At 40.0% G+C, this 21,962-nt stretch overlaps 2 protein-coding genes across 3 annotated transcripts in view; one reads left to right on the top strand and one right to left on the bottom strand.

The window, feature by feature from the left end:
• The window catches only part of edn3b (endothelin 3b), a 12,430-nt gene extending 2,010 nt beyond the window's left edge, over positions 1 to 10,420 (bottom strand). For both annotated transcript variants that reach the window (XM_008275727.1, XM_008275726.1), the window contains exons 1-3: positions 10,034 to 10,420; positions 9,728 to 9,926; positions 712 to 867 (exon numbers count right to left, since the gene is read on the bottom strand). In XM_008275727.1, coding sequence (XP_008273949.1) covers positions 712 to 867; positions 9,728 to 9,926; positions 10,034 to 10,103 — 425 coding nt within the window. In that variant the 5' untranslated portion in view covers positions 10,104 to 10,420. The remainder of the gene's footprint in view (positions 1 to 711; positions 868 to 9,727; positions 9,927 to 10,033) is intronic.
• A 7,396-nt stretch (positions 10,421 to 17,816) lies between these two features.
• Positions 17,817 to 21,962, top strand: ttll9 (tubulin tyrosine ligase-like family, member 9). Its single transcript, XM_008275772.1, has 14 exons — positions 17,817 to 17,831; positions 18,211 to 18,257; positions 18,339 to 18,431; positions 18,583 to 18,694; positions 18,786 to 18,971; positions 19,099 to 19,167; positions 19,261 to 19,351; positions 19,519 to 19,559; positions 19,651 to 19,738; positions 20,003 to 20,061; positions 20,184 to 20,380; positions 20,810 to 20,923; positions 21,230 to 21,354; positions 21,544 to 21,962. Exons 1-14 carry the CDS (start codon positions 17,817 to 17,819, stop codon positions 21,612 to 21,614), a joined length of 1,308 nt encoding a protein of 435 aa, XP_008273994.1. The 3' UTR covers positions 21,615 to 21,962.

Raw genomic sequence — 21,962 nt, forward strand, 5'->3', positions numbered from 1 at the left:
TGAATAAATATATTATGGAAAAACAGTAACAGTAGGATTCCAGAGGCATTGCTATGACACACTGAAACTGTTCTCACAGAAGGGGGTGGCCCAACACTTTACTAAGACACGTTCTTGTTGGTTTTTACTTTAATTCATCACCCGTCTGTATATTCATCAGCAAAAAAAAAAAGCTAAGGTTTCTTTTAAAATGCAATGTATTTTCTGATCCTGCAGCCATTCATTAATATATTCAAAGACTTTGCCTGGAAAACACTTGTCTTTGGTTTATGAGGGGTGAGTATTAGTAGAAAAATGTGACGTACAATATAAGGAAGCAATATTTGTTTCCAAAAATCTGATTATGTTTGCTTTATATAGCGTATCTTAGCTATTGCAAGTATTACATTACATTTTGAAAAATATATATGTATGTATCTAGGAAGCTGAACCTCAAATTATTGATGAAATCTGAAATATAATATTTGTCATATACTGCCAATATATTAAACAAACAAAACATATTGTACAGTCTGATCCTAGCATCCCCAAACACCTACAATTAACACAGTTTTAATGAAATGCCCCTTAATGACCGTACTTTACTATTAAAAGCCTTTTTTCAGACTTTCATTGTTCACGCATAATTCACTTGGACATAAATAATGATGAACTACCGAGACTGAAAAATGCATTCAATATAGATTTCACAGGAAAAAAATACTCACTGACCTTGAGAGACAAAAATTGTGGCATTTGGAGTCTGCAATCACGGCACAGACGCAGCGAGGCGTCTTAGCCGACTCGCGTTCAGACGGCTGTCCATCAACAGCACGTCTGCTCCGCTGAGGTCCTCTGTAACTCGACATTCCATAGGGCACAGTGCGCCTAAAAGAGGAGTAAAGACAGGGTTTTGATCAGAGTAAAAAGGAAAAAGTGAGAACCTGAAGTGAAAAATTCTTTGTAGTTGACTTTTCGTGCAATAAAGTTACTAAAAGTTTTAATGATCTGCTTACAGGCTTGGGTGATTGTCCAGAAACTCTGCTCTGTTTTAGATTAAATGTTCTGCCTCTAATAAGCTTTACACTTGTGAACGTTTCATTTTAGTTTGGAGACCACTTTGAACTTGTAATGGGGGAAAACAAAGGCAGCCAGAGCTGTCAATGAAAGTGGAAAAACTCCTGAAACATAACTTCCTTACCAATTTTTCAGTCAGTAATGCTCTAGGTGTATTTCTCCCTTAACAGCATTCAGATGACAGTCAGGCTGGTATCACTTCATTTCTCACTTTTTCCACTTATCTGTTTTCATCCATCTGTGATTCATTTGAAATCCACATTGTAGTCTTTTAGACCTATAGAATCTCAAGGGGCAACAAAAGGAAGAGAATCTGCTCTCGGGTATTCCAGTGGGTGTTGTGAGAAGAAGGTGTGGTGAATAGACTATCCTGATCCTTCAAATCCTTTAAAATATCTCAGATTTTTTTTTAAATAAAAGACCCATTGACAGTATGGATAAACGTCTTTCCCTTTCCCAGCCAGGTGCTATCAGACTACCTCTGCATCTATGGGAGAAGCCGACATGCTGCCTGACGCTTCCACTGTGCCTTGTTAGCCTGATCCTTCACTCTGCCAGTTTATGACTGTATTCCTGATTGACTTCAGGGTAAACGGCCTTTTCACCTCATACTTATTTAGTCTGAAGTCTCAGCTTGGTAATTTATCACAATTATCTGGTGGCGACAGAAGCACTTTGAGGAAACTTGCCTTTTTAACAGTTTGCCACAATGAGTAAAAGCATTACAATCCCACTTACGGTCTAGAGGAGAGATCATACATACTGCACACAGTACACTCCTGGAAGTTACCCATAACCACAATTTTGCAAGCGTGAAGAAATGTAAGGATGTTTTCACTAAAGTAGGGAGGCGACGCTTTCTTGTTTTCATTCTACGCTGAATTTTCGTGACGTTTCAGGTGACAGGAACCCGATCTTACCTTGAATTGCAGTTCTCTCCGCAATGTGTGAAAACACGTCAGAAGACATGCTTACCACTTTTATATTAATGTTGTGGGATACAACCATATCCCTTTCTGCTTTTAAACTGTGTCAATTTGTCCCAACATGCAAGGCAGTAAGTTGTTTACCTGAAACAGCCAACAGCGGTCTTGGCATGAGAAGACAGAGAAAGAAGGAATGCTTTCCTGCTGTCATGCCAAGATCTTAATATGTGGTTAGGTGGTTTCACTCCTCAAAACGAAAAATGTTCGAAATTATATTTTAAGGTGTTGCTAATCTGTGGTATGCCTTCCCACATGTAGAATATGCTTTGTGTAAACTCAGATTAAGAAAAACTGCTACCTACTAAAAGGATGTGAACTCCTAATTTTATGGCTCCTCATCACCTGTAGGACCGACATACCTCCTCAGTTAACACCTCCGGCCAGGACGGGCCCCTGACTTTTGATGTTTTGATGATGATTGTATTACAGAACCAAGTTACATGCATCATTATCACTAATAAAACCAGAATTACGTTGCCTCCTTTAGTGTTTGTTGTTAAGCCATAAACCATGAAAGGTTTATGAATCTCGTTTGCTGGTTATTTAAAGTCACTTCTACCAAATCACGTAATTTTGTATTGAATCAGATTAAAGCTAGAACAAATTTAGGATTAATTACACCACAAAAAGCATGATAAAAAACTGTAGCACATTTTAAATAAATTGTAAATAAAGCAGATTAATTCAAAGTTCACCTTAAAGAAAATGAAGACTTTCACTATTCTTGATGCACACCTGAAGACTTTTGACTTTGCACAACAGATTTCTCTCTAATCCGCAGCCATGCAGCCGCACGTCCTCCTCAGTGTAATGGTATTTAAACCTCTTGGGATATCTGACACTCTGTCGGCTCAGAGGGAGATACGGTAGCCGTGTGAAAGTTTTTTAAGTACATTTGGTGTTTGGTTTCTTATCTGTCAAGCAGTACAATCAAGGAAGCGTCTGACGGCTCCCGACTTCATTCTGCACCATGACAACGAGTCCAAATATACATTCAGAGTTACAAAGAACTATCTTTAGCAACAGGAGGTACAAGGAGCCCAACAACAGATGGTGTGGCCCCCGCAGAGCGTTGATCTCAACATCACTGAGTCACTCGGAAATTACATGAAGAGACAGAAGCAACTGAGACAGACAACTTCTCCAGAAGCTCAGAACAACCAAATTACCTTAGAAAATGTTGCACAAGTGTACCTAAGAGAATTATTGTTCTTTTATTTTCTGTTTGCAGCACATTGTATGAAGCACATGGATGGAAATTTTTCACGGCATCAGTTTTGAACTGCTTCTCAAAATATTAGCCATGTGCACAATTTACTGTATGTTTACAAAACAAGCGTATGTTTAAAAAGGATGCTCACTTTTGTGAATATGAACTATGACGTGATTATTTTTGTTTTTTTCGGTATGATATAACAAAAGGACTATGCTACAACAGGCGTCCAGAATGATCGTTAGTAAATGTAGTCACAATCACACCTAAATTTAACAAAATTGTCATTGTCATTAATACCAGTTCCAATACTACAGTGCACTGAAGTTCTGCACGTGGTTTGTCCAAGTGGTGTTGCCGTACACCAGCAGACGTCATACCTTGACTAATGTGAGTCAATGACAAACATTATTCTGTCTCTCTGTAGTACTTCCATTACATTCCAAGATATAATTAAAAGTGGAAAACTAGACTTTAATTTACTTGTTACAGAACTTACATCACTGTCAACTGTAATCCATTCATCCATCCATCCATTATCTATACACCGCTTAATCCTCACTAGGGTCATGGGGGGCTGGAGTCTATCCCAGCTGACTTAGGGTGAAGGCAGGGGACACCCTGGACTGGTCGTCAGTCTATCAAAGGGCTACACGTAGAGACAGACAACCAAGCACACTCACATTCACACCTACGGACAATTTAGAATCACCAATTAACCTCAATTGGTGGGAGGAAGCCAGAGAACCCGGAGAGAACCCACGCTGCACGGGGAGAACATGCAAACTCCACTCAGAAAGACCCCCCACACAGAATGACCCCCACCGGGATGCGAACCAGCCACGTGGTAACAGTGCTACCAACTGCGCCACCTTGCAGCCCCTCAACTCTAATAGCTTCTGTAAAATCATATGAAAACGATCAGTTGATTGGCAGCATACGTTCTGTGCACAAGCTAGTAAACAGAAAATACATCTTCCACTCGCTAGTTGTGCATAAAGTTCGATGTTCCCATCAGTGTTATTGTAAAACTATTCCCATAATTACAGTCCCTCTCAGCCAAGACACGTGTACATAAAGAGGCAACGTTATCGTCAATACAATTTCAGTACAGTAATTGTACAGAGTGGAAACAAAACAAACAAACAAACAACAAAACAAAAACAGGCCGATTTGTAGAGTCACTAACTTTACCTGTTATAGTAAAGGTGTCTGTAAAGTGAATTAGTCACACGTTTACCCAGTGTGTAGTGTGTCATGAGATCTAGAGTTTAAATAGGAAGTCACAGGCAAATACTACATTTGTGTGAGTGCACAACGTATTCTCAGAGAATCCTTCGCAATCAAGATTGTAGAATACCATTTACAAACCTAAACAAACCCTCCTAAACAGTCATTACCCTCTCTGATAGACTGCCCTGCAGTGCATTGTTTGTGCATGAGAGACAAACAGACGGAGAAAGAAAGAGAAAAAAGCAACATCTCCAGCAGAAGAGTGGGCGAGAGGGAGAAAAACAACAAAGAGGATTCTAGTCTGCACAGGTCCACGTTTTCAAAATGCGCAGCTCATTCCCATAATTTACGCGATCCCGCGGTCCTGACATTAGCTATCATGAACAGTATATTTAACTTGCAACATAGGAATCAATCTTTGACCACACATGATTACAATATTCCACAGTGGCCACACAACAATTAGCGGTGCGACGGCACTAATAAAAACACTTAACGGAAACAACAACGGAAACCGCACTCGCAAAAGTTATCATTAGGAGGTAAATAACAGATATCATGCGACAGCCTGGGCAGGTTGTGCGTGCTTGTGTATGAAAGTCAGCCCAAATCAGAGCGTGTGTTTAGGCTTGCTTACAAAACAGAGGTAAAGTCAACGGGCCTATCCCTATTCCTGGAGATGCTGATGGCAGTACTGTAAAATTCCCCCATCTTGGCCTTAAGTTTTATGAGTCTCTCCTTCTTGATTGATATAAGAGCCAGAGAAGGGAGTCGTCCTGCGGCTTTTATGCAAGAGAAAGACCACTGATGCGGTGAAGGCTGGAAGGGTCATCAACATGTTTAGCAGTTTCGGTACCTCTGAAACAGTACGGACAGCAGTTGGGCGGTTTGTCCCTGACGACATGTGAATTATGTAATTAGATGAGGGCAGCCTTTAGTCTGATAAAATTAGAGTCATAGTCAGCCAGGCTATGCAATTTTCCTCAAAGTGGGATGACGGCTTATTAAACTTTTATAGTCTAACAATGGCCGGAATGTCAGGTTCTGCCAAGTTCTTGACTTTTGCTTCTAATTTTACACTGATGTTGTCTAAAAAGTTGTAGAACAGCCTTCGTTTCATCTCGTCTTCGTCTACGTTGCTGCCTGTGCTGATATCAACCGCTTTCATGGCTTTGCACTGCTACTGAAAATATTCATAGAAAGAGTCAAACAACTGTCGCTAGTTGTTCAAATCTCTGACAGTGTCACCAACACAAAAGGAGCAGAATCCTGTTCATCCTGCCCATCCTTGGCCTGGAGAACATGGAACGCTGTCTCTACTCCTGGGAAAATTACAGTGTGAAAAGAAACCAACAGAAGCTTTGAAAATCCAGATATTGAATGAAGGCGCCAGAGTTGGTGCCACTGAATACTTGGCGAAGCCCTGCAACAGGATGGGCAGAACAAGCCTTGAGTTGGAATTCCATGTGCTGCTGCCCGTTCGATACGTCATTTCACAACTTCATCGAGTCAGTTGGCGCATTTTGTAGGTTTGCTGAAAAAAGCACAGCATTCCAGTCTCAGAAAAGGATTTACACTCAGGGATCATCTTGGCAGACCAGAGAGAACAAGGTTTAGTGAGTGAATAAATATTGCTTTTAGGACTTTTTCTCAGATTTTTGGCTACACTCCATGTAGGTGTGATGCCATACCAGATGTGGCATAATATGTTGGTGCTGCCAGCTTGTGTACACGGGTAAACTGGTCGAGTACACCTGAAACGTAGTTAGTAATTGACATGTCTCTCCTGTCATCACCGACATTGTCAAAGCCCAAAAATCTTCATATTCACCTCCATACCAGGTGTACCAAGGAATGTCTGAGAGTTGAACCTTGTTTCAGTGGTTTCTTCCAAATCAACTGCGGTAAACTGCGCCATCTTATTTTATGTCTTCCTCCAGAACATCTGCAATAGCTCTAATTAAGTCATTTTGCATTGTGTTTGCAGTGCCAGAACACACCGGCGATGATGCCAAGTGGGAGGCAAATTTGCCATCCTTGCTGGCTACAGTTCAATGAAATTCCCCATTTCGAGGAACTCTCATTGTTTCCACAGAAGCACACATACAGTGCCCACGTGACTTTTTTCCACATTTCTCTATGTTTCGGTATCTTTTCATGGTGAATGCTAACACCAACAACTGCCATTGTTCAAGCAGGTCGATTCTGTTGTGTCTAAATGATTTCAAAGATTCTGAATGTGACCGCTGACTTTTTTGTGCTTGGCTAAGCCAAAGGGCAATTTCTTCAAGTTGGAGTACGCTGCAGTAGTTCAGACTTGTTTGCAGTGCTGCCGAACAGCAAACAAAGAAAACAGAACAGCATGTTCAGTGTAGCAGATCTACAAAGTTGCTGCATGACACAGTATGTATGCTACTTTAAAGATCCTTAACCCTTTATGGGGCAAGTGATCATATATGGTCACTTCCTTGGACGTTCAATATCTCCACCCTGTGCCTCTCCTTGTGGTTGAACAACCATGTGCACTTTGATTTAGTTTTTATATTAGAGCCAATATCACTACCTTGCAAAATTGTTACTAAACAAATGTTCCAGGCACTTCATAAATGCTTTTTTACTACAATTTCTACAATTTAATTCAGCAGATGCTTTAATCCAAAACGACGTATATCTGAGAGCAGATACAACACTAGTTACTGGTTTGCATTGAACTCCACTTTGATTTATTTTTTGAGATTAGTGCCAACACCACTACCTCAAGAAAAATGTCACTAAATGAACTTGCCAAGCAGTTTTTAAATAACTTGTTACTGGTTGTGTCAGGATCATTAACCATCCATCCATCCATTATCTATACACCACTTAATCCTCACTAGGGTCATGGGGGGCTGGAGTTCATCCCAGCTGACTCAGGGTGAAGGCAGGAGACACCCTGGACAGGTCACCAGTCTATCACAGGGCTACACTTAGAGACAGACAACCAAGCACACTCACATTCACACCTACGGACAATTTAGAATCACCAATTAACCTCAACATGTTTTTGGACTGTAGGAGGAAGCTGGAGAACCCAGAGAGAACCCACGCTGCACGGGGAGAACATGGAGACTCCACGCAGAAAGATCCCGGGTGATCCCATTATCTCAAATTAAAATGTTTCTAAATAAATGTTTTTGCAGTTTGTTACTTTTTCTTTTTTTTTTTATTGTAAATTCCCTTTTTTTTTTTTTTTTTTTTACCATATAACTTATATATATAATCAGGGTTATGTCTGCTTTGTGCTGGCAACGGCTGGACATCATAAGAAAAGAAACAAACCCACTCTGGCTTGTTTGTATTTCTTTAAACCAGTCGCAACCATATGAGGCAGAGTTGAGCCAAGAATGCAGCAACAGTGCCCCACAAATCAGTGACTGGGAAGAACTGTTTTGATGGAACATTTGCACTCAGGGCGGTGAGCAGTGTCATTAAAATGGTTAATTTGCTCACAAAAAACTAGCACGGCTTCTTTACTGCATGACAACAAACCTTGAAATTATCCGTGTGGTTAATTGCTGCCTGGTGGTTGCTGCTTTTGTTCATAAATTGAAGGGGATTTTAAAAACAGACACGTATAAAGGCTGTGGCAGGCTTATACCTGCAATCTACAACTAGTAATTCAGACTACATCAGCATGCACTGCAAAAATGAATGACTTCTGCCGCTTCTGCATGAACAGAAGATAGCAATGCTTCTCACTTCACCCAGTGACAAACAACTTTACACAAAGCTAGCAGGTGGAATATGCCCTGAATTCATGGAGTGTTTGCCTTGTTTATATGATTATGATCATTGTTGTGCATTATTATTACTGAATATTGATCTCTACCATCGCATACAATGAAACAAGAAAAGGTAAGAAAAAGAAAAAACAAAGCAGGCTAACACAACATAAATGTTATTGTAAAAGACTGGTTTTCAGTTGGAGGCATCGTTAACCAAAAAAATCACAAATCATTTCTGCCCACTGAACAATGCTGTACAACGACTCCCTTCTGTGAAAGGAGATGCTGCACATTCAACTATAGGTTGCACTGAGAAAGTTCCATCTAATGCTATTATAAATGTTTTTTTCTAAATCCAATTTGCTTCTGAAACAATGCAGTTCATTGGAGATCATTAAAGTACTGTAACCACCCATGTGTCTACACTGTTGCCCATAAAGTTGGAATAATTCTTGTTTTCAGACACAGTCCTCTTTTTATTTCTATTTATACACATCAGTAACCACTTTTGACCAAGTGCAATGATTCCATACGAGTCCCCGTTACCCAGGTAAAATGAGTCCGACTTCAGGATCTGACTGAAGAGTGGGACATCCTGCCCATTGACACCATCAACAAGCTTGTGGACAGTATGTCTTAACGCACTGATCCATGTCAGGGGTGGCCAGACTCAGTATTAGTGACTGAATGACATTTGAAAGAGTAATATTGAACATTCTAATGCATGGAATCCCCTTGAACATGTGTTTCCTGTTAAATTAACCAAAAAAACTGAAACAAAACCCTTAATCCTATTGCTCAATACCCCCAATTTTGTTTAAGCCTGAATACGCAGTTTGCAAAAGTTCATTGAGGTTTAATTGCTCCTGTGATTTGTATTGTATGTATATTGTGAAACACTTTAGAAAAAAATAAATTGCACGGTCACAACCATTTCCTGAGAAGAGATTTAAAAAACCATTTCCTTCCAACTTTATGGGCAACAGTGTAGATGAAAAATAAGGAAGAAGTTTCTCATGCATGAGTGAATCTATTTAATAGCCTGTTGTGGCTGGGGAAAGTTTTCAATTTTGATCTTTCTTCCTTGGTGGGGGGAGGGGGGGTGATCCCCTGGCAGGTTTGGTCATGTTAACTCCATGGCTCCGGCCCTGCCTCTGCCTCCGAACTCCCGCAGGACGCGCTGTTCTACGCCGGGCTTGCCATCACTTGAACCATGTGCGTCTGGAGCCTCGGGGCGGGTTACCGGGCGTGACTCGACTGCAGCATGTTGCCTTGAGTGCGTTATGGCTTCTACCAGAGTTGCACAAAACCAGCCACATGCCAGTCTGTAAATAGTCTTAATTGAGACCTTTTTTTAAGCTATCACCGCTGACAAACGTTGCGCAAACGTCTCCAGATCTTGCGCAACGGTAGCGCACCAGGACCGCGTTATCAAACAATTACAGAAGAGTGTTTAATAAAGCATTTTTTCTTACTCGGGAGTGTTGATCCAGATGATATCCAAGTGGCAGTAGTATACGCACTCCTTATCCTTGTAGGAATAACAGGTGCAGCGCTTTTGTCTGGACTTTGCGGTTTGAGACAGCTGTGAACTCGCCGAGACAAAATCCTTGGAATCTGTGACATCTCCAGAGCTGATGTCAGATTTGACCAAGGCATGGGACGTCAAGACACCTTCAGAAGTATGTTTTAAAAAATAAAAACTAAGTCAGCAAACAAACAAATCAGCAAGCAAACAAATGATCCAATGAATAAATGCAATAAATAGACATCACACGTACCTTGCAGGAGGATTAGTGTCAGTATTTTGAACAGCATGATTCCTGCGAGGATGCACAGTATGTTTGCCATGTCAGATATTCCCAAAACGAATCATAGCCCGGTAAAGATGCAGATCAATCTCCCACCATCATCGAATAAAAATCCATCAACTTTGGCAGATGTGCAGCTCACATGGTCCAGGCATGAAAAAACGAATCAGATGATATTTTTCCTTCTGTTTCTTTCATGTCCAAGTCAAGAAAAGGAAAAAAAAAAACAATCCTAAACTGGAACTTACACGTTGAAGTGAGAGTAAAACTTTAGGCTCCTTGATGCAAAGAAAAATGTGACCTTGGAAGCAAAGAGAGGAGAGATGATCCCTAAAAAGTCACTTTGCCTTCTAGAAGCCCAAATCAAACACACTGGGCTTTGGAGAGGCTTGGGTACACGCCCACACCTCCCATAACACCCCCTCAGTCAGGAGCAGCAGCGCCTTACCACAGTGTGTGTGTGTGTGTGTGTGTGTGCTCTCACATAAAGAAATCCACATGTGCTCTTGCTGATGCATGACATGTAAAACACAAGCCTTGCACTGTTTAAAGATGGTGAAAGAGAAGCAACAATAAGCAGCATGCCATTAATTGTTGAAAAGTGCACAATCTGTTTGTGATGAGAGGGTTTCCACTGTGATAAAATACAGCCACTAACTTAAAGATACAGGCAGATATAGTATATAAACACACTGGATTCAATCAGACATTTCAAAAGTGTGAAAAAGGCCATTAACCCTATTCAGGACCTCCATGTTGCCATATGTAGAAGGTATTTTGGGTACCACTGGACTCCAAGAAAGAATACGTGCAAAATATTTGTTGGTGTTCATTATAGATTTGTATACTATGTTAAATCAGTTTTCTTCATTTGCTTCCAAATGCATGACAAATGTCCCTCTTTTTATATTAAAAAAATAAATAAAAAAACACCTGTCACCTAAACCAAATGGCTTGAGGTTCAAAAGACCCCAAAAGTCCTGAATAGGGACAAGTAAAGACCTATAAAGGCTATGTTATACAAGAGCGACAGTCTGCCTTGACAATCCAAACCAGGAAAACAAGGGGCGGCACTCCTGTCAGCACCACTATGACCCTGAGGAAATGTTCTTTGAATCAGTTCATGCAACATTTTGCATAATAATTATAACTTATTACTCTTTTTGAAGTTTGTGATGCAAAAGATCTCGAGAAACCTGCCTCAAGGCCACCTCACACAAGGTGCCGCCGCTGCCACATGGGAGCTTTTCAGGCAAGTGTTACGAGTCTACCTGAAGCAAGTGTTTTTATTTATTTAGGTCAAGGAAATTTTGAGTATTTATGCGTTTTGATTGAAGTGTTAGTTATTGTGCTCATTATTTGCATTACTAAGGGGATAGACGGTATATGCCTTTAAAAAGTTGGTTTTATTTGAGATGGTTTTACAAATAGACAAAAAAGATGATAGGCACTAGCACAGAATGTTAATCTGGAAGAAATATTTGTGGCTTGATGAAGTTTTCTCATTGCACATGTTGTTTGCCTGTTGCATTTGGGTTGTTGTTGAGGCAAAGCATAGGAAGACATGATACATACCCACACACCTATATATAATGGTTATACCTATCATCATACATGGGAGGCCCAGACGACTCAATATCTATTAGACAGGTGTATTTCCCTTCGTCATGCCCTCATACACAAATGAGTTACAGCAAAAAGATCTAAAGTCAGAACTGTATTGTCGCTGTCTCTCATAACAAGGAGATAATCGAATAATAAGAGCATATTAACTCTAGATGTGCTGAAATCAAGCGTTTCTTGAAGAAGAGTGAAAGTAAGACTGAATGCAGCTGTTGTGAATCACTCGGTAGTCCGTGGAAACTGGATGACAGGACTGGACCACCTACATGTGCTACATGTCAAGATTCTCCAGAATGTAAGAGGAGATGTGTCAAAACACGCCAACGTAGCCCAGAAGGTCAGGACACAACGCTGGTAGGCCTCAAGAACACGAAGCCCAGTTTGCACTTTGCACCTGCAGAGTTTTGAAACTAACTATAATGAACTGGTGAGATCAAAGATCCACCTGTTCCTATTTGAAGGAAAGTGGAAACTATGGATTTGGGGCACTTAACACCTTCTCTGTTTGACATGGGTGAAGAGCAAATCATGCATTAAATACACAGGCAAAGTAATCACCTGTCTACACAGGAATGTTGTTGACTGATCAAATCACCCAACGTCAACCTCAGCTTCACTAGAGGATGTGTATAGTGATGAATGTTGGTAGTCAGTGACTGAATGTGAACCGAATACAAAATGCCAATCAGTTTCCAGTGAGGACACCTCCCAGCTATGTTCCTGGAACTGAAGTAAATAATAGGTTAAGTGGCCAAATAAATCAATGCATTTATGTAATGCCGAGTGTGTATTTCTATTTTCGTATTCTGAATGGAATTTATGAGCACAACAGCCACATGATGTAATCACGGAAGCTAATGGGAACACCTTTGGTATTTCGAAGGTTTGTGAACTATATTACTGTTCAAACAAAAAATGAGGAAAAGTGCAAAAAAAAGTGGTTGAAGGTCAAAGAATGAAATCATTTTTCCATATTAAAATATTTACAAGAAGAAGTAAATGAGGCAAATCAGTGGGATCGGGCTTGTAGGTGGTGGATGCGGTGCTGGGAGGCGTACAGTTCATGAAGATACTGGATGCTGAAAGAAAAGGCATGACAAACCAAACAAAACCAGGAGACCATAGAGGAGATGATGGATGGAGTCGGCACCTACAGCGATGTCCCAACTGCTGTTATGAAAACAAACTTACCTCACTGAGCCTCCAACTCCAGTTTTCCTCCAGGTTGTGTTGCCTCCTGGGGCAGTTATTACTATCAAATACCAGACAGCCATAAACGTCTGGGATGGAGGAGTAAAGAGGAAACTGCTAACCTGTTCAGATTTTTCTCTTACTGTATTTTGTCTCCATCATTTGTGGAAATAAATATCCAAATGTCAACAAATAGATGAAGGACAAATGCAAATCCCTCCTGCAACTGGTAGTCAAACACTTACATCAAATGCTTCATGGAGCTTTTACTCAAATGTGTTGATTTAACGATGCAAAGTTCACGAGGCAGTAGGTGTGCTAGTTTTGTGTTTCCTACAGAGCCGTCCCATCAACCTAAATCTGTCTAACTCATGACTGCCCTCTGGTTCATTCCCAAATTCCCGAAGGCTAGAAGGTTCTGTGCCATACCCCAGTTCTCTGGCTCCATCCCCAAGCTGGGAAACAGACAGAATTCCAGATAAATTAAGACCATACTCTGTTTTCTTTCTCCTGACCAGAGCCGTGGATGCAGAACATTATCAAAAAACTGACTGTGGGTGGTTTTGCAGTTCTACGACGTGTGCGTGCTTTCAAGGCATCATTTTGGGGGTTTTCTGTGAAGGGCCAGCTTGGTCTGTTGAGTCTGATGCTGCGCCGTGGGTTCACGTGATCATTGCTGCTTATTTACCCGAAACCGGCAGTCAAAACTTTATAAGCATGGTACAGAATCTCCTTGAATACCTTGGTTTGGCGTAGATTGTCAAGGCAATAAAAAAGGATTGAGGGTGTGTAGCCTAGTAGTAGGCCTCATTTAATTAAATCTCATTACGCTGACTTCATTATGCAACACATTTAAGTACTTAAATGGTTTCCCTCGTGTTCGTTAGTGACGCCATTATAAGAATTTACCTCAAATGCACCAAGTTTTCCCAACATAAAATTTCATGACTGACAATTGTGCAGAATCTTTTTTTTTTTTTCCATGTGTTTTTTTCCCCACTTTGACGCAACAAGTTCGACCTATAATTTCACATTCTAACACGTACACCATATGCTCACTTTCTGCCCGTCAAGTGCTGCCCTTTCAGCAGAGGGAATGTCTTTGTAACGCACTCCAGCTTGGACTAGGAGACATAAGGGAATGTAATACATTTCAGGAGGACTCCAGCTACCAGTTTGTCCTGTTATTCTTGGCCTCGTCTTGAGTTTTATCCGAAAACATTTGGTGTGTGCACAGCCTGGGGACTTACACAGTCATTACCCCTGGAGGACTGCGGAGCTTCCCCGGTAGCGAGCGGAGGAACAATAAATAGAGGGCATTAGCATCCCAGATAGCGCAGATATGTAAGCCTGTTAAAATGAATGAGATGAATTAGTGCAACAAAAAAAAAAATCACAGGGAGGAAGTGTGATTATGATGTACATAAAAAAATCATTTTTTTTCAGTATAAACAAAAGCTCTATTAGCTGCTTTTCTTTCCCATTTTACAATAATATCTCTCTATTTCAGATCTACTTACATATTGAAACCATTAACCCTCATAATACCTTCAAATTTACTGACATCTTTCCTTGGGGTCAATTTAACAATTTAAACCTCCAGAAAATTAATTAAAAGTTTTACCCAAGTTTATGTGAAACAGTCCTTTAAATAAAACAGAAAAAAAAATATGTCAACCACTTGTTTAGAAACGCTAAGCATTGAATGGGGTCAAATTGACCCCAAAGATAATAGGAGGATTAAGAAGACACCTTTATGAATGGAAAAGAGAAACAAAAGTCTACCATAAAGACTCAGTGTTCATCAGTAATGTTCACACTCTAATATTTGACCCCATTAGTGGAATATTATATATAATACATGACAAATATAAGTGCTGCCTGGGCACATGTCTTTACTCTTACTTGCCTTTCTTAAACCTCAAACTGTAACATTTTTCTCTCCATTTATAATTGTTCTGACAGATTTACTAGGACCGCAGAAATCTCTATAGGGGAACAGAACATTTAACCAGACAGACCATCCTTCCGAGGTGAAGATGTTCACAGTAAAGTCAGCCAAATTGCTCACAGATGAGAAGCAGCTGATGTCCGGGATCCCACAGATCCCCTGCTTTATAGTATCTTTGTGGAGGAGCTCATGGTGTACCAAGACTGTTGACAGTGATCATCACCCACTGGGAATTATAAGATCTGTGGGATGCTTCACAGCAATAGTGGTATTGAAATGTATGCAAAACCCACACAGTGGTAAAACCAGCATTGTCAAACGAAGCCACTCACAGCATGCCTGTAAAATAAAAATGTAGGTTTAAAATGATGGTTTGAATTGTACAATAAAGTTGGAATTTAATCTCATGTCCATGCAAACGCGGGTTACATGTTTGAAAGAGGCAAACACATCATCCTCAAAAACAATAACCATTCCAAGATACTGGTGATCATGGAGTGTTTTTTTTAAGGTTGCATAAGGATAAAAATATATGTGGTTAACCAAAATTGTGATCATAATACATACAGACTACTAGAGACTGAAAAATAATTCCCTGGAGGAATGACTTGCCAAACCAAGATTGTTGCAAACACAAATGCAGGACATCTGCCTCAAAATAAAAACTTCCAAAGAGGTTGACCTCTGATTGGCATCCATGGTGTAACAGATTTTAAGGGATTTAGTAACTTTTCTTTTTTCAGAGGCTTGTTTTGACAGTTACAAAGAGGAGGGGGAAAGGACTAAACTGTCTTCCATGAAACAAATCAATTTGAATAATTTCTCAGTTAAAAAAAAAAACAAAAAACTCTCTGCACACCATTGTGCTACAATCACATTCCTTTTTATTCCAAGTAGTTATTATTACTCATGTCATAGAGAAATGCTCAAGAGGAGAAGCAATATTTATTGGTATTTGGAAACTAAATTAACACTTGTATATACATGTTTTCTTGTCTGAGGCTTGCCCAAGTTGATGAAGTATAAAAGAAAACTGACGATATCTTACAGGCATCTGTTATGGGTTTGGAATACAAAACCAACATCTCCATTTTATGCCTTTTTTTTTTTTTAAACATTTATCTTTGCTGTTGAAAATCCCTTTATTACAATTCATTGGAGAAAAACACTTCCTCATATCAGATTATGTTTCGTAAAAGCTGTAATTTCATCGTTTATCTGCACGAAAGAAATGTTTTTAGACTGGTTTTGGCTCAGCGAGCAGAGCAGGCGTGAGAGGCCTGGGCCATGTTCTTTACCACTGTGGACACTGGGATAATAAAGTACGGCTGATTGTTTGATTAAAGGTGGGTGGCTGGGGAAAAAAAAAAAAAAAAAGGCCCAGCAATCTGTGAAGAAACAGGGATTTACCCGTTTATTGAACTTTTGACTCAGGAATCTGAGTCGGATTTAAGCCCTACTTCCATTATTGACAACAAGGTGTTAAAAGCAATAAATGTAAATGTTTTTATGAACTGGGCCATAGCGGGGTTTAATCTTAGTAGCAAAGGTTCGAAGATCATGTTTGAGCCAGCAGGTCTCTCCGCTCCAGACAGTTTGTTTTGATAATCCTCCTGTCACCAAGTCCAGTCAACGGATCATTTGTCGGTCCCTCGGGCAGTTTATCAGCGGTGTAGTCTATCCACTGGTGTTGTTTTAAGAAGCAGGCTAATAACTTATCTAAGTATCTACACTGTTGCCCATAAAGTTGGAATACAATATATATTTTATGCCTCTTCTAATGAAATGATTGTGACAATGCAATTTATTCTTCATAGATAAAGTGTACATCTTCTCAAAACTTTATTGATATCACAATATGCATACAATACATATCACAGTAGCAATTAAACCACAATGAACTTTTGAAAATTGTGTATTCAGGCTTAAACAAAATTGGGGGTATTGAACAATAGGATTAAAGGTTTTGTTTCAATTTTTAATCTTAGTCCTTTTAACAGGAAACACATGTTTGAGGGGATTTTATTCATTAGAATGTTCAATATTGCTCTTTCCCAACTGGGACTCAGTATTTAATCATTGCACCTGGTCATGGGGGATTACGGATGTGTATAAATAGATATAAAAAGAGGAATGTGTCTAAAAACAATAAATATTCCAACTTTATGGGCAATAGTCTATCTATCTATCTATCTATCTATCCATCTATCCATCTATCTATCTATCTATCTATCTATCTATCTATCTATCTATCATGTACATCTCTCCTGGGAGACTGATTAAACAGATAAGTTGATAATTTGACATGTTAATTGATTCGACTGAGCAGGGAATACTTTATTTAATGTTGAAAAATGCAATGACCTCTTTTTTTCTTTTTTTTTTTCTTTTTAGAAAAACGGGGGGATCAGAATACATCGGTTTGCGCACCGTCCTACTCACTTGAGGTTTTGGCGCCACCAAGTGGTGATTTGACAGTACCGTTAATGCTTGCTATTACGTGTTAGGACCAAAACAACGAAGCAAAAGCACATAAAAAAAAAATAAAAAAAAAAACATTTACAAAGTGCCAGGTATTTTAGCTTATAAAGGACTTTTATACTTCACAGGTTTGAAAATCGTCCTTTGTAGCTTCTGTACCGTTGTTATTTGTCAGTGGAGGCGGGCTAAATAACAGCTCGCAATGCAATGCGGATCTGTATGATGTTATCGTTGAGTCAGCGCCTCCAAACAATAGATTTATTACAGTGAAATTATGTTATTTTCCACTACATTACTTTTGACAGGTTTCAGATGCTACGGAAAGCGCACTGGGACAATCTTCCTTCAGTCCGTGTGGCGGTTACCATGACGACAGCTGTTGTCAAACACGAAATAGTGCTGCCTGCTAGCTAACTTCGGCTGCTGCTGCTAGCTATTTACACGTAGCACGAACGTAATTTATTCGTAACTACCGCATTTTGCAACTGTTTCATTGTGTCCGCCTCCATGTCTAAGTACAAGGTAAACAGAAAGAAAGCGTAAAAGCGGTTGTCTTGTAGGTTTTCTTTTAACAAGATAAAATGTGATATAGTTTAGCTCGCAAAGTTAGCAAAGTTTTGCTTTATGGCAGTTGTTCATGGTTGTAAAAACTACTACTTAATCAAATAATTAAGTTAATTTTACTGTAATCCCAGTTTGTGTCTCTAATATATTAACTTATTTCAGTATCAAGGTAACTTAATACATGAGATGAATTACATTACAGCTAAGTTGCCTGAAGTAACCTTAGCCAATAAGGAAACCAGAGGAGTTGCTAATGCATGTGTAGTTTACATTAAGGAAGGTGTATGCACATTTTAACTTCATCATTGGGATTAATTTTCTTCCCTCCCCTTCACAGACATCTGGATACAAAGGTTCGTGTGATTATAGCAAAAGTGAAGAGCGGTGGGTGTCGCACTTGAGCTGGCTCTGAATTCTAAGCTATTCAGTTCTGGTAACACTGACTGTGTCACAATGTCTCCTCAGAGAGGGGAGAAGCTGTGTGCGTTACAAATGTGGCCTACTCAACACCATACAAGACGTCCTACGCCAAAGACCAAACTGGGTTGAAGTCAAAGAGTGAGTAGATGTTCTACACAAAGCTGTGCAGTGCAGCGCATTTGTGTCAAACAGAAACATGCATGAACAAACCTCCACAGTAGATACATAGAAGGTGTGTGTTTATCATCACATATTGGCTCGTGTATGGTCTCTTTTCTCCTTCTTGCAGTGACGGAGAATGGGACTTCAACTGGTGTGATGTGGGCTGGCTCAGGGAGAACTTCGGTCATACTTACATGGAGGAACATGTACGAATAAACCACTTTCGCAATCATTATGAGGTAAGGATCCATCAATCTGTCATACTATGAGAATGTAAACTGGAGATTTCAACAGTAATTAATATAGCTCATGTGTTTTTTTCAATCACAGCTGACTCGCAAAAACCTCATGGTAAAAAATCTCAAAAGATACCAGAAAAACCTTGAAAGGGACATGGGCCGCACTGAGGCGTCCAGATGTGATTTTTTCCCCTGCACCTTTGCACTGCCCAGCGAGTATCATCTTTTTGTTGAGGAGTTCAACCGAAGTCCTGGCAGCACCTGGATCATGAAGCCGGTTCGCTGAAATAGACCACAGATGTAACACAGTGCAATAAAAACACTCTCAGTTTATAGATAGCCCGAGGAAGTAAAAATGAATTATCACCACATTGCTCTGATTGGTAACTGGTATGTTTATTCAGGTAGCAAAATCTCAAGGCAAAGGAATTTTCCTGTTCAGGAAACTGAAAGACATTATGGATTGGAAGAAGGTAATTTATTTTATGAAGGGATTTCTTGTAAATGAAACTGCTATAAATAGACATTCTGCGTACCACATAGATGCTCATACCGTGCTTACACAGGATGGCACACGCTCAGAAGAACAGAAGGATGCAGCTCAAGTGGAAAGCTATGTGGCCCAACGCTATATAGAGAACCCTTACCTAATAAATGGTAATGAACTGAGTGAAAAATGCACTTTGATTGTAAATTCTGTTCTGGAAAAAAGTCATTCAGTGAGAAAATAAGAACTGACAAATTGTGAATTGTGACCTGGAGGATCAGTGAGCAAATAATTTGTATCCTTGCTTCATAAAATGTTTTGCTTTTTGTCTCCACAGGCAGGAAGTTTGATCTGAGAGTCTACGTCCTGGTCACATCAGTATGTACTGAGCCTTGTAAAGTCCAATGTTTTATCCAAAATGTAGTTTTTCCTGCATGGTGAAACCAGTGTGTTATCTCGGGTGTTTCAGTATGTTCCCTTGAAGGCCTGGCTGTATCGAGATGGCTTTGCCCGCTTCTCAAGCACTCGCTTTTCCCTCAGCAGCATTGATGACAAGTGTATCCCCTTTTTTGGTAACAGGAAATGTTTTCATCACTCAGTTTGATAAACTGAAGTGACGGTCTAGTTCTTGGTTTTTAGCACAAGCAATTGCCTTAACAAGTTTAGCCTTTGTCTAATGAAATATTTAAGTAAAGTCTGTTTTAAATAGCTCAATATGACCCAATTTCTGAGGCTATTTTTCCTAATTCTGTTGCTACTATTCACATTCCCATTGCAAGGTGTGAGTATGTCATTGGAGTTTCCTTAGTGCATCTTATCAGATATGCACCTCACCAACGTGTCTGTTCAAAAAACAGCACCTGACTATGATCCCGAAAAGGTGTGTAATTCAAAAACAGATAAAAATCATGTTTAATTTATGTTGATTTTCTGAAATGTCTTCATTTTAAGCAACTTGATCATCTCTTGTGTTCCTGTGTTGTTCCATCTATCTCTAAATAGGGATGTAAGTGGCAGATGCAACAGCTTCGAAGATATCTGACTGCAAAACACGGCAGAGAGATGGTAGAAACCCTGTTTAAAGAGATGGATAACATCTTTGTCCGCAGTCTACAGAGTGTACAAAAAGTCATAATAAATGACAAACACTGCTTTGAGCTCTACGGTTACGACATACTGCTGGACCAGAACCTCAAACCGTAAGGGCTCACACACACACACACACACACCCACAGTGCATCATCGCGCAAACATATTCACTCACAAACATGCACTAGGAAGGCCTGCATGCTCACATATAACACATAAAAGCACATGCACAGACAAGCAAACATGCCACTCTGACTTACGTTCTTGGTATCGAGCAGTAAATCTCCTCGTGTTAGCTTTCACAAGTGAGCGCGTATGATTAACCTCGTAAATCTGCGCAGAATATGTGACAAACTGACAGGTACGCAATAATTTTGCTGTAAATAATCACACATAAAGTAATGACAGTGTCTCCGCTCAGCGCAAACACTAGCTATCCTCATTGAGCTGTTTGCTATTCCATCTTTGATTGGACTAATGCCGGCTCAAAGGGCTAAGTCAGTGTTTGCTGAACGTCGTCACCCTCCATCTCCTTGCAGGTGGTTAATTGAGGTGAATGCCTCCCCATCACACACGCCCAGCAGTCAGGAGGATTACGAGATGAAGTGCAGACTGCTGGAAGACACTTTGAATGTTGTAGATATGGAGAGAAGGTAAAGGTCCCTTTCTCATCACGTGCCTGCATTTCCATCACAAGGGAACAAGGCGTGAGGGCTTACTGTCTCTCAATTCATTACAGGCATTAAAATTTGCAGGTATTATGTTTTGAGCACGGATTATGACGTACTTAAAAAGTAAGAACAAGTGCCTTCAAGGACAGCTGTGTCATTGCAGGAATTAACAACATACTACCATCAGATCATAAGAAGAATTCTATGCAGTAGATGATAAAACTATGTTGAAGTCATCGGTCTCTTCCACGCTGGTGCTGCATCCTAATAGACTGTTTTTCTCATTAGGCTGACTGGCAAGGAGAAAAGGGTTGGGGGCTATGATCTCATGTGGAACGACGGGCCTGTCTATAGAGAGGATGTAAACCTGCAAACATCTGGCAGTTCATGTTTCACTGCCAACACACACTTAGGTAACCTAACTGTGCTGTTAATGCAAACGTCTTGAGGCAACAGCAGCCAAAAAAAATTCAAGTCTGATAATGGTGCAAAAGTATAAATGCAAGTCGGAGAATTGTATTTGATCAGGTGGTCACGTGAAACACCCTGTGTAATTCTATTATTCCTAATCACTGCAAATGTGCTCCTGCTCTTCGTTGCAGGGTGTGTAAACGACAGAGAGAAGCAGCTTCGCCAGCTTCTGAAACCATTTCCATACCAGAAGAAGATGTAATCGCATGCAGAATTTCTGTCCCGTTTTCATAGTACCATGGTCTGCAAGACTTTGGCATCATCCCGGTGACTGTCTGGGAGTAGACTGGCTACAGTTACTTCAAATACCTGGGGGGAAAAAAAAAACAAACATAAAATGAGTTAGCTGTGATGATCTCATCAGAATCCAACCTTGGTTAAAATCTAAATATACAAAAGAAGATTTTTTTGCACATGAATGCACTAATAAGCATGAGTTATTGACCAACTGGTTCTACATTTGTATGTATAGATTTCAACAGCATGTCAGATAGTTGTGAGCTGTGTGTAAATGTTTTTTCAGGTGCTCCAAAGAAAAACCAAAAGACAA

The sequence above is a fragment of the Stegastes partitus genome, unplaced genomic scaffold (genome assembly GCF_000690725.1).
Source record: "Stegastes partitus isolate 25-593 unplaced genomic scaffold, Stegastes_partitus-1.0.2 Scaffold58, whole genome shotgun sequence".
Classification (NCBI taxonomy): domain Eukaryota; kingdom Metazoa; phylum Chordata; class Actinopteri; family Pomacentridae; genus Stegastes; species Stegastes partitus.